This window comes from Equus przewalskii, chromosome 12 (genome assembly GCF_037783145.1).
Source record: "Equus przewalskii isolate Varuska chromosome 12, EquPr2, whole genome shotgun sequence".
Classification (NCBI taxonomy): Eukaryota; Metazoa; Chordata; class Mammalia; order Perissodactyla; family Equidae; genus Equus; species Equus przewalskii.
This window is the reverse complement of record NC_091842.1, coordinates 32461220-32474245: the sequence shown is the minus strand read 5'-3', so window position 1 is coordinate 32474245 and position 13026 is coordinate 32461220. Positions and strand designations below refer to the sequence as shown.

The 13026-nt window shown below is 46.9% G+C and overlaps 1 protein-coding gene across 9 annotated transcripts in view; it reads left to right on the top strand.

Moving 5' to 3' along the window:
- The window catches only part of SNX29 (sorting nexin 29), a 590085-nt gene that overhangs the window by 316264 nt on the left and 260795 nt on the right, over positions 1-13026 (top strand). For all 9 annotated transcript variants that reach the window (XM_070568519.1, XM_070568518.1, XM_070568526.1 and 6 more), the window contains one exon: positions 1126-1242. In XM_070568519.1, coding sequence (XP_070424620.1) covers positions 1126-1242 — 117 coding nt within the window. The remainder of the gene's footprint in view (positions 1-1125; positions 1243-13026) is intronic.

Sequence of the window (13026 nt, the reverse complement as noted above, 5' to 3'; positions counted from 1 at the left end):
TTTGACTAATATTAGTATCTTGGTATATTTCCTTCTCTGTCTTTTACTCTTTATATAATGTATCCCTCCAAAAAGGAGGGCTCCCCTTTATTCCTCCTGAGGCATCAAGACTCAGGTTAATGATCCTTTCTTTTCATAAAACTGCTCCCTATATCCCTTCTTAATCCTGACACCATTTTCTATTTCGTGTAAAGTACTTATTGAAAATGATCGGATATTATTTGTGCATTATGTAGAACATAATCAGTGCCTTGACCGTATAGGATATCGTTGTGCTTTTTGTAAGTTACAGCTGGAAAGATCTGTTGTTCATTGTGTACATCAGTCAGGGACTACCTTCTGGCCGCCTCCATCTTAACTTATTTGGGATCAGCCAAGAATATTGAATGAATGTTGAAAGATTCGAGGGCTCACAGCAGGCCTGAGTGTTGCATCTGGGCACCGTGGAGTAGTAGGGCTGTGGTGTGTAGCCCAGAGGTCCAGAGCAGTGGCTCCAGCGTCAGTCCCTCATTAACTCTGTGACCGCGCGCCAGCTCCTTCAACTCCTACGACGTTGCCTCTCTTTCTCTAAGGCAAGAATAGTAGTCCCCGCCTCGTAGAGCTGGTGCAGTGAACACACGAGGAGTGCGAGAGAGGTGTTTCCTGGCGCAGAATGATGGCTGAAGAGTGGTTGCCCTGCTGCACTTGTGTCTGTCCCCATCACTGTCACCATCCTGACGAGCCTCTGGTTCTATTTTCTCTGTTTTCAGCACCAAGGCCCTGATTAACAGAGATGGTCAGTTATTCTAACTGTGCCATTGGGACATTCTTGACAGGCATAACTCAGATTTGAAAGAAAACCTTTGCTAGGAAAGTGTTAATTAGGAATAAAAGCCTAAGGTCCAAAAATGACCTGATAGAGTCATGTTCTGACTGTAAACTGTGGACGGTTGATTCCACGGTGTTAAAATCAAGCCAAAAATGTATTCAGCTCATGGGTGGGTTTGCACAGCTTGTAGGTGAGTGGTGTTCTGTCTCCAGCCCAGACACTCTCCCAGTGCCTTGTTGATGCCCAGAGAAGGCGGGGCGAGTCATTGGGGAGGGTCTGCCCTCTGAGCCTCACTGTGTGATGCTTGTGTGTTGCAGGTGGCGGAGATGCACGGCGAGCTGATCGAGTTCAACGAGCGCCTGCACAGGGCCCTGGTGGCCAAGGAAGCCCTGGTGTCCCAGATGAGGCAGGAGCTCATTGACCTGCGGGGGCCGGTGAGTGCTCCCGAGGTGGGGCGGGTCCCGGCCTTGCCATTCTGCCCGCTCGGCCTCTGCTGCCCTCAACCCCACTGATGAGTTTGTTCCTTGCCGAGGGTACAGAGACTGAGAGAGGCCATCCGTATACCCACCATCCAGATTTTATGTACGTTAACCTTTACCGCATTTGCTTTTCTTTAGGTGGGATGGGGTAGAATAAATAAAATGCTACAAATTCTATCGAAGCCCCCTTTGCAACAGTTCGTGCCCCCCTGAAATCAATACTCTGACATTGGCATATAGCTTTCCCCTCCCATATTTTTATACTTTATTACAGAGGTAAATTCCCATGAACAATGAGCAGTCTCGGTTTTGTGTAACTTTTACCTATGTAGTATTACTTGTACATATCTCTTTGCCCTTGTTCTTATTTGTTTTTAATTCAATATTATGGTTTGAGGACTATCCCACATAGATCTAGTATAGGGTTTTTAAACTGTGGCACTTGATATTTTGGTCTGTACATAGTCATACATCACTTAATGATGGGGATATATTCTGAGAAATGTGTTTTTAGATGATTTCGTCATTGTGCGAACATCACAGAGTGTACTTACACAAACCTAGAAGGTACCGCCTACTAACGCCTAGGCTCCTCGGTACTAATCTAATGGGACCACTGTCGTATATGTGATCCGTCATTGACCGAAACGTCGTCGTGGGTGCATGACTGTAATTCTTTGCTGTGGGGCTATTCCGTGTCTCGTAGGATGTTGAGCAGCATCTCTGATGTCTACCCACTAGAGGCCAGTAGCACCCCACCCAGGCATGGCAACCAGAATGTCTCTAGACATTGCCACCTGTCCCCTGGGGGGCACAAACATCCCTGGTTGAGAACCCTGATCTGGTTCATTCACTTTCCTGACTCTAGTTCTCTACTGAATGAAATACGACAATATTTTAATCTGGTCGTGTGCTCATGGGCATTTAGGTCGTTTCCAATATTTTGCTGTTACAAACCGTGTTGCCACGAACATCTTGTCCTTTGTGCACAGTTATAATGGCTGCTTCCTCATGTTAAAACTTTTTTGTTATGTCAGATGTTGAATGCCCAAAGCTCGGCAGATTAGTGTAATGCACTCTCGTGTTAAGTTGAACTGTTACCAATCGCGGTCTGTCTTATTTCAAGTTACCTGTACCTGCCTCCCCCATCTGCATTGTTTCGAGTCCAATCCTGGGTATTATTTCTGCTGTAGACATTTCAGTATATATCTCTAAAGAACAAAATATAAATATAATATCATTGTCAGCCCCCATTACCAACAATTCTTTGGTACCATCAAATACCACTGTTCACATTTCTTATCGTCTCATAATTTTTTATCGTTTTTTTTTTTAAATTGAGATCCACATGAGAGCCGTGTGCTATAATTGGTTATGTCGCTTACATCTCTTTTTCCTTTTCCAAAAACTTGCTTTAAATTCTAGTAAAATATGCATAACATAAAATTTACCATTTTAACTATTTGTAAGTGTACAGTTCTGTGGCATTAAGAGTGCATTTAGATGGTATGCAACCATCACCACCATCCGTCTCCTGAACTTTTTCATCTTCCCCAACTGAAATTTTGTACCCATTAAACACTAACACCCCCCAGCCCTGGAAACCACCACTGTACCTTCCGTGTCTGTGAATTTGACTACTCTCTGATGTTTCTTTTCTGCAGAGTCCTCCTTCATCTCTCTTGCTTACGATTTATTTACTGAAGACACTGGGTCGTTTGCCTTAATGGAGTTTTTGCAATTTGCTGATGGCAGCTCTGCAGTGCTGTCTGACATGCTCCTCTCTTCCCCGTATTTCCTTGTAATGGCATTTGGATCGAGAGGCTTGGATTCAGGTTTAATTTTCCCGATAACATAACTGTGTGGTTTCATGGTACTTTCTATAAGGAGATGTATAGTGTCTGCTTGTCTCTTTTTATGATATTAGTAGTCATTCATCATCACTTCCTACATCCATTACACAAGTGTTTCCTTAAAGTCAATGCCTAAGTGTGAAATTGCTGAGTTGTAGAGTGTGGTACCTTAAACTTTACTGAATTTTGCCTTATTAGAAAGTAAAAGTACCTATTTATGGTCCCTCTGTCAGTGTTCAAGAGTTTCTGCTGACACTTAGAGGTGTGAGGTGGTCTTAGTGTGCATTTCTCTGATCACAAGTGAGGTGGACCATCTTTTTATTGGCTTGTTGCCCATTTTGGTTTCTACTTCTGTGACTTCTTCTCGTGGACTTTGCCCATTTTCTATTGGATTGTGTTTTTCTTACTGATTTGTAGTAGTTCCTAATATATCTTTTTCAGTTATGTGTGTTGTAAATATCACCTCCAAGCCTATGATTTTATCACTTACTTTTAGTAAAAATAGAGAATTTCAAACATGTAAAGGCAAAGAGAATCATTTAATGAAACCCCATCCACTCAGCTTTAACAATTGTTGACTCAGGATCATTTTTTCTGCGTTCATCTTCAACTCAGCCCCTCCCCAACTCAGATTACTTGGCTGCATATCCAAGGCATCATATTATTTCATTCACAAATATTTCAATATTTATCATTAACAGATATTCACAATACTGTTATCATACCTAAAAATTAACGGTAGTTCCTTAATATCATCAAAAGTCCAGTCAGTGTTCAATTTCCTCCAGTTATCGCAAATATTTTTTCAATTTATTTGCTCTAATTAGGATCATAATGAAGTGCATATATTACAGTTGGGGGTGATAGGTCTCTCAAGTCTCTTTCAAGCTGTACATTGCCCTCCATCTCTCTCCTTTCCCCCTTGTCTTTTGTTTGTTGCGGAAGAAGCTTGGCCCTTTGAACAGTAGTCTTGCTGCTTAGGATCCTGCTGACTGTGCCCCTTTGATGACGCTCACCGTGTTCCTCTGTCCCTTGCGTTGCCTTTGAATCGGTCGTGAACTCTGGAGGCCTGAGGAGTTCAGGTTTGGTTTTTTGACATGACGGCTTCACAGGTGGAAGCGCAGGTGAGGCTCAGGAACATTGGTCTGGAAGAGCGCTGTCGGGGGTGCCCATTCCCACCAGACCCCCTTTGTTTCTGTGAGGCCAGCACGTGAATGTAACCTCCTGTGTTGAAAGCCGTGCCATGCAGTCCCTGACTGAGTTTGTTGCCTAACTCCTGACAAGTCCCCGCCTCTGTGGATTTCTGTGATTGGGGACAGACAGCTTTCCGTGAGAGGGAGAGCACCTACTGTGCACTGCGAACCCTTTGAGGGAGGTGTTTTCATCTCCATCTTATTGCTTGACTCAGGCTCAGAGAGGCCCCCAGGCTTTGAGTGAGTATGTCGTGGAGCTGGATTCTAACTCAGATGGAATCACAAGGTCTGTTTCCTTTCTCCATTCTGCTCTAACTCTAGGGAGCTGAGGGGACCAGGTAGGGAGGGTGGGTCCCTTGTGTAACACACTGCCCTTCTGAGCAAGGTCCCAGGGGTCCCTCTGCGGTGGCCTTCCCAGCCATGCCCCACCTGAAAAACTTGGGCAGTGTTCAGTGTGGCCCCTCCCTTCACTGCATCTGTAGCCCTGTAGCTGAAAGGACAGTGGAATTATGGGGATGGAGAAGTCCCAGTGCTGACCTCTGTTTCCCAGGGTGGGCGGGGCTGGTGTGGAAGACAGACAAGGCTCTCCCCCATCCCTGCCAAGCTCCAAGGGTCCTGGCCAATCCCAGGGCCCACCTTACTGTAGAGGGACCTAATGGCAGGAGGGGACCACGGAGTGGCCCCATTCCTTAGGATAGGTTCACTGTGAACCCTGTAGGAGTCCTTGTGTGTCCCTTATGCTGAAAGAAAGATAGGTGACGACCGTCACTGCAGATGCATTTTCAGAGAGCGACTTAGTGCATTATTCTCCTGTGACTGATAAAAACAGTCAACTAGCTAGTACAAATCAGTGACCCCGGATTCTAATGGCTAACATTTATTGAGTAGTTGCTATCTGCCAAAAATTTGACTAAATACTTTTGAAGTATCGATACTTCATTTAACGTTTAATCCTCGCTGACCCCAGCAGTGATAACTATTAGGATCCCCATTTTGCAGCAGAGGAAACTGAGGCATAGAAATGAAGTAACTCAGGCAACGTCACACAATGAGAAGTGGCAGATCTGGGTCTGTCTGCTTTGCAAGTTTAGATTTTGGGATTTTTTCTTTTTTTGGTGAGGAAGATTAGCTTGAGCCAACATCTGTGCCCATCCTCCTCTATTTTATATGTGGGATGCCTACCGCAGCATGGCTTGATGAGCCTGTAGGTCCATGCCTGGAATCTGAACCCATGAACCCTGGGCCGCTGAAGCAGAGCACGTGAACTCAACCCCTACGCCACCAGGCCAGCCCCTAGATTTCTTGTTTTTTAAACAATTGAAGCTTATACAATTTTTGACCTCTTAATAAACCTTGTTGCCCCCATGCTAAATAGTCAAATAGTATAAAAGGTGTTCCATGAAAAATAAATCTCCCTCCTACCCCTGGCCCCCTGATTTTCCTACCAGAGGCAATAACAATTATGAGTCTTGGATTTGTCTTTCCAGAGATGAGCGATGCCTGAGTAAGCTGCATGTACGCGCCTACACGTCTTAATAACTAGGAGCCTGCTATAGTCACTGTTCTGTATATTACTTCCCCCCCACTAAACAATATACTTTAGAGATCTTTTTATTATACCTTACATGTCGATCTGAATCATTCTTTTAAAGAATTGCATTGTGTTCCCTTGAACTGGCAATAGCATAATTTTTTAACCAGGCTCCTACTGATGGATATTGAGTTGTTTCCCATTTTTATTTTTTTTAATTTATTTTAAAAGATTTAAAAGGCACCTGAGCTAACAAATGTTGCCAGTCTTTTTATTTTTTTCTGCTTTTTCTCCCCAAATCCCCCCAGTACATAGTTGTGTATTTTAGTTGTGGGTCCTTCTAGTTGTGGCATGTCGGATGCCGCCTCAACAGGGCTCGATGAGCGGTACCATGTCTGCACCCAGGATCCAAACCAGCAAAACCCTGGGACACCGAAGCGGAGCGCGTGAACTTAACCTCTCAGCCACAGGGCTGGCCCCTCATTTTATTTTTTTACAACAATGTTGGTATAAAATTCTTGTGAAATCCTACATTTAGGTCAGAAGGTTGTCTGGCATCTTGTGGGGCTCAGCTCAGCTGGATGAAGACCACAGGTCTTGCCTTGCGAGATTCCAGGGCATTGGGGAAGACCACCACCATCCCATCGGCCATCGTCCTCCACCTGTTGCAGGAAAGCCCCTTGTGGGGGCCCTATCCCTCAGGAGCTCAGCGTTTACCAGGCTCCAACCGTGTGTCAGGCACACGCCGGGTCTTTACCTTCATTCTCTCATTTACTTTTGAAGACAAGCCTGTGAATCAAGAGGGATTATTATCCTCATTTATAAATATGGCAGCTGAGATGCAGAAGGGTTTAGGCCGCACTGACTTCTCGTCATGCTCCACCACGGTGCTAGGCCTCCAGCTCATCAGCCTCTTTCTGCTCCAGGCCCCTTGCCTCTTCCCTCTATAGGGCCTTTGCTCCTGCTGTGCAAAGAGCTCTGGCTGGATTCAGGCTCTGGGCCCCGGTAACTCAACCCTCAACATCAACTCATCGCTTGCCAGGGCAACCTCCCTGATGCCCTGGCAGGCTCAGATTTTCCATGCTGTTTTCTGCTTTGTGTATCTCTCCCTTCTTCTCTTAACGTAATTTTAAGTTTCCTTATCATTGATCTGTGTCTGTCCCCCCTGCTCCATGAGGGCAAGTTCCATGTCTCTTTCTGCTGCCTTTGGATCCCGGTGATTCACATGGTAGGTGCTGGTAAATGAGTTGACTCAGTGAGTGAATGAAGGTCACTGGTGGGTAGCGGTGGAGTCCACATTTTCCCTGGGCTCCTGTGACATCAAGTCCACCTTCTCTCCTCCATCCCGCACTCCGTTCTGCTTCGAGTCTGATGCCCTTCAGGGCAGTGACATGGTTCACACAGAGGTAGCTCTGAGTGTCCTGGGATCCTTTCCTGTGGGCAGTTGTGATGGTCAGAAGGGAGGAGAGAATAAAGCAGTTGTTAAGGGCCTGAAGGCTGTTGGTAGGAGCTGGCCATTTGGGAAGTAGCCCCAAGGGGACACTGTGACCTTGTCGTTCTTGCCTCAGGATGCTCTGGTCCTCTCCCCAGAGTCAGACAGCCGGGGCCAAAGGAAGAGAAGGCTTCCTTTCCTTTTCACAGCGAGAGGCACCTGCTGTGGGATGCAGCCTCTCCTCCCCTCCCTGCCGCTTGGCCTGACTCTCTGCCGACCCCGGGTTAGACCTCCTCCCAGAGCACCAGAGGGCAGAACCCTGTGTGCTGGACTTGGAAACCCCGCTCCCTCTTCTGTGAGTGGGGAGTAACATGGCAGCAGGTGCACGGCGGGGCTCCATGAGACACTGCCCGTGAAGCAGCTCAGTGGAGGGCCGTGGTCAGGGCCCCGACTGTTTCCGTCTCTGACTCCGCAGGGCCTCGCATCGTGCCCGGCACACAGTAGGTACTCACTAATGTTTGCTCAGGGAGAACTTCCTCTTCAGAGAGTGGAGGGTGACTGCATGGACCAAATAACTTTTTAAAACATAGACACAGGGGCAGTTTCCTCTGGTATCTTTTTGTAATATTAGAGACTCTTAAGCTAAGTCACTTATTTTAAGGAGAAGGAGTTTGGGATTAAGGGTTGAAGTTTTTCCTTTTCTTTTTTTGAAGGTAAGTATTTTTAGGCCTCTCTCATTATTTTTTTCCCCCTCTGGTATAGATGTGAATGAATGCCGGAGTTTTTTACCTTTTAGTGGGATTTGATTACAGCCCTGAAATTCTCTGGGAGAAGAGCTTCTATTTTGAATAATAAATGGAGACAGGGAAATAGAACCTTGTGAGATTGAGAGATGTAGAGGTCAATTAAAGCCTCAGCTCAGGGAAGGCTGAAGGCAAAGCATCTCATTAAATGCAAGTTCCCACGGGGGAAGCAAACTTGGCCTCGCTTTGTACAATTGAAGTTGGAGTCCTCTTTTTTCCTGCCCCTTTGGTGGGTCTCTGTTTCTCTGTCCCAAGTCCCATTTAAGTGGATCACTCTACTTAAGCAGAAAAGGTGGCCCGGTGTGGTGTGACTTGAGGCCTGTGGCATGGCCACCCTGACTCACAGCATCAGCCCTGGTGGCTCGTTTGTCCCGTCACTGCTCTCACCTGTCCCCTGCCTTGTCTGATTGGTGAGGGCACCCCTCTGTGTTAGCTGCTTTCTGTGTGGTGTTGGCATGCGTTTGTACCCTCTCGCCCTGAGAACAGCCCTATATAGTTTATGAGGCCCATTTTTCAGCTGAGCAAACTGAGGTACAGCGCCGTCTCCCGAGTCACCCCTGGGCAGGCAGCTTTGTGGTCATCCTTGAATGCGAATCCAGGGCTGCCTCACTCTTGAACACCATGCTGCTTGCTCTTTTTGCTTTCAAGTCAAATTTAGTGTCTGTTGTGTTGGAAGCACAGTGCCCTCTGTGGTTTTAAAGATTCAGACCCCTCCATGGTGAAGCGAGCACACCTTCCTACCCACTCCCTGCAAGACAAGTCTCTCCTTCCTTGTCTCCCCCCCTCACTTTGTACATCAAAGGATTTTTTAGCCTACTGATCACTTCATCTTGATATCAGAGGGCTTTTTGGAAACGTGGAATCTGGAGAAGGCAGAGTTTCCCAAAAGCAGAATAGTGATTCAGAGGATGTACGTGATTGGTCCCTATACAAAAAGGGGGTGCAGTGATGGACTAAGCTTAAAAAATGCTAAAAGACAGTCGATATGCTTCTTTGCTGAGGCACTTCCCGAGAGGGCACCTTGTGCCTCTCCAACCGGGGTAGATAGAGCGTGCTTTATAGGCGTCATTCCCCTAAGGAGTGTCTTTTCTAAGATGTTTTCTGAGGATTGTGTTTGGGAAAGTTAGGGCCAAGTTTCATATCAAGTTACTTACCCATGTACCAGCAGGCGAGGAGAAGCCTGGTTTGTGTCATGAGCCTGCCCTGGCATGGGGTCTGCAGGGCCTGGAGGAGAGGAGGTGACAGTGCATGGCCGTGGGGTGCCGTGGGCCTGTTCCCATGTGAATGGTGGCTAGGTGTTCTGTCCGGGTCCGACTGGCCTGCCACTGACTCCCCCGCGGGCCCGAGTCTCCGTCATCTAAGCAGCACTGTGTTCCCAGGCGCTTGGGCCTCTTGCACATTGGCGCTCGAAGAGCCGGCTTCTGCCTTTCTCCTGCTTCTCTGTTCTCCCTCTGCGCTGTTTCTCTCACTTTCTCTGTTTCTCCTTTTGTCTCTTTGTCTGTTTCACTCTTTTCGTTCCCCTCTCTCCCTGCTTCTCTCTGCTCCTTCCTTCCTTGGTCTGCCTCTGTCTGTCTGTATCTTGGTCGGTCTGTCTCTCACTTCCTCTATGCCTGTTGGGCTCCATCTGCCTCTCTGTCTCTCCCCATGCCCGAATCTCTTTCTCTGTGGCTGTCTCCCTCTCTGTCTCTCCCCTCCCCCACTCCCTCCCACTGTCTCTAGTTTCATAAACATTTACCTTGCTCTATGGTGTGACAGTAATTCCTCTTCATTGCAATTGCCTTGAAAAACTGCACATCCTTTCTGTTTCTTCATCATCGTCCAAGGCTTTTGTGTTTTGCATGGGGGTCCCTGTGAAGTGACTTTCATTCCATCAACTTCCACGAAAGCTTTTGCAGACCCTCAGCTCTTGCCCGCTCCCTCCCCAGCACTGGGCTGGCCACTAATCTGTGTTTCTGTGGCACTTTGTGCCCCAGCATGTGTCGCTCTGTGTCATCACCTCGTGTTGACTTTCCTGTTTCTCCTGTGGACTGAGAGCGTCCCTGAGACAGGGACTGTGTGCTCATGTCCCCTTCTCAGAGGCTGGCACACACAGCCGCTTACGGAGCATAAGAGGGGTGAACCTGTAGTATCCAGGGTAACAATCCCTTAACCACGACCCTTGGTTATCCGGAGAGGCGCCTTCCTGGATCCCGCCGCATGACGGAGACTTGCTCTTGATCCTCGCTGTAAGCTGCTTGGTGTTTCTACGAGGCCCCGTCCCTCCCCGTGGAAGTGACCGAGCTGGTGGGAGAAAAAGACGAGTAATTTAAAATTCAGGGGTGAGATAGATGGAAAAATTCATCCCGAGTTTTGTAATAAGGTTTACTTTGAAATAAAATGCTTCCTGGGACCTTCTTGGTATCTTTAAAACCTTCAGAGGGAGTGATCTCATTTGAGGGCTGATGCTATTTAAGTACAGAAGCTTAATAAGAAATATATTTTTCAGCTGGGTGGCACTTGCCGAATATCTAGCGATCAGGTACCAAATTGTCTGCGGTCCCACAGCAGCTCTAACCATCGCATTCCAAGTTATAAGAGGCTTTTTAATTCAGCTCTTGGACATCCGTGTTTTAATCGTCTGCCGTCTTGAAGGAGATTATTTTTAAAAGTGCCATTTAAGAGAGGCTACTAAAAATATGTCTCACATAGAGGCTTAGCTCAGAAATATTAGTTTTTGACACAAAATCATCTGGAAAGATGCTTGCAGAACCCACTTTAAACCTCTCAGTGCCGGAGACTAAATGCCCCTCTTTGAGCCCAGCTGTCCTTTTCTGTTGATGGGCAGAGACTGAGTGATCACGTGCTCCTTGACGCTCATGCTGAAATCACAGGCCTTTCTTCCTGCGTGTGCCCGCATTCAGCTCTTGCCCCTGGTTTCTGCCTGCCTTGCCCATCACCGTGGGTAGTGGGGTTCCAGCGGGGAGCCCTGAGGGGCTACAGTTTAGGGTTTGGGTGGGCAAAGCCTGGCTACCCAGGGCTTATGAGTGTGGACTTTGAAAGCGCATTTCCATTAAGATCAGAGTTTTGTGTCTGTTGGCAAATGCAGCGTATGCAAGCTTCGCCCCGAAGCTGGTCCCATATTGCTACAAATAGGAACCGTTGGCAAGGTACAAAAGAATCAAGATGTACACACTTCGTGCTACATAATGACTTCGGCTGTGAGTTGAGCGGGGGATTTTCTGCGCTGGCTTCTGCTGCCTGTCCGTCGCTCGTGTTTTGTGTGGCTGTCTTATACAGAGTGTCGGGGACGCCACGGGGATGTGGCAGATGTAGGAGACACGGGCTACGCCTTGATGAGGTCAAAGGACAGAATATGTTCTGTGTGACTTGCGTCTTTCCAGTTTGATTTCATTTTGACTGGGAGGCAGAGGTCCAAGCGACAGAACTCTGAGACCTTTCCTGCTACGGATTCGGAAGAAACAGAAGCCAGGATTACGGGGCACCTTTTGACTCTCTTTTACCTGTTCTGTCTCCTCCAGCGTGGGATGGTGAACGCCTGAGGCCCTGTGCTTCCCTTTCATTTGCCACCAAGTTCTTCCTGAAATGAGCTCGCCCTTCCCTCTTTTGTTTTCCTCTGACCCAGGTGCTCAGATTTTGATGAATCCAAATCCCGAGCTCGTGACACACGCTCCTTAGTGGTGCCTGCGAGGTCTGCTCTTCTGTAACCAGTTAGCTCTCCCTCTCTGCCGCCTGCGGCTCTCAGACTGCACCCCCGCTTCCCCCACCAGGTGGCCACCTCGAGACCCTGGGTTGCTTTGCTCCTGCTGATCATTCTGTATTTTACTGGCATGTGGGTTTCTCAATAGGATGTCATTAGCATGGAAAAGCGGTTCCTGTATGGGCTGGACTGGGCTAGGACCTGTCCCATGCGGTCAGACTGCAGCACTGTCCTTGACTCATTTCATTTTGGTCATCCTCAAAGCGTAAGACTCTGCCAGCCTCTTCCATCCTGTCCTAGTCATGCCTTGTACATCTTACTGACCAAGACATATCCATCAAATCCTAATTTAATTTATTCTGTTTCTGCTGAATTAACACACACAGTGTTTCCAAGGATATGCAATAACTACGTGATTATACTTGTGCAAACCCTCTAACTAAATATATTATATGTACTTATTCCTTAATTTAATAAATTTCTTTCTCCCTCATAGAGTTCCCTTCTGATTAGTTCTACCTTCTTCACCAATTGCATGTGACTTTCTATATTCTTTCAGATTTCTTCCTAATTTTTATAATCTTTTTCAAAAGTCAAGGCCCATCTCTGCTTCCTCCTCTCCTGGCCCATCATTAACTTAGGGCCGCTGAGTTGAGAAGTGAGCAGTTTTAATTAAGTGGCATGTGGGCATCAAAGGGATCCTGCAGTTTGTTCTGGAAGCTTTCCCCATTTCCGTGAATGGGTTTATATAAGCCTCCAGTAACAATAAGAGCTGTTTTTTTTTTTATTGAGTTATTGATAGGTTACAATCTTGTGAAATTTCAATTGTACATTAGTGTTTGTCAGTCATGTTGTAGGTGCACCACTTCACCCTTTGTGCCCACCCTCCACCCCACCTTTCCCCTGGTATCCACTAAACTGTTCTTGGTCCATAGTTTTAAATTCCTCATATGAGTGGAGTCATACACAGATTATCCTTCTCTTGCTGGCTTATTTCACTTAACATAATTCTCTCAAGGTCCATCCATGTTATTGCAAATGGAATGATTTTGTTCTGTTTTGCAGCTGAGTAGTATTCCATTGTATATATGTACCACATCTTCTTTATCCATTCGTCTGTTGATGGGCACTTAGGTTGCTTCCACGTCTTGGCTATTGTAAACAGTGCTGCAATAAACATTGGGGTGCACAGGACTTTTGGGATTGCTGACTTCAGGCTCTTTGGATAAA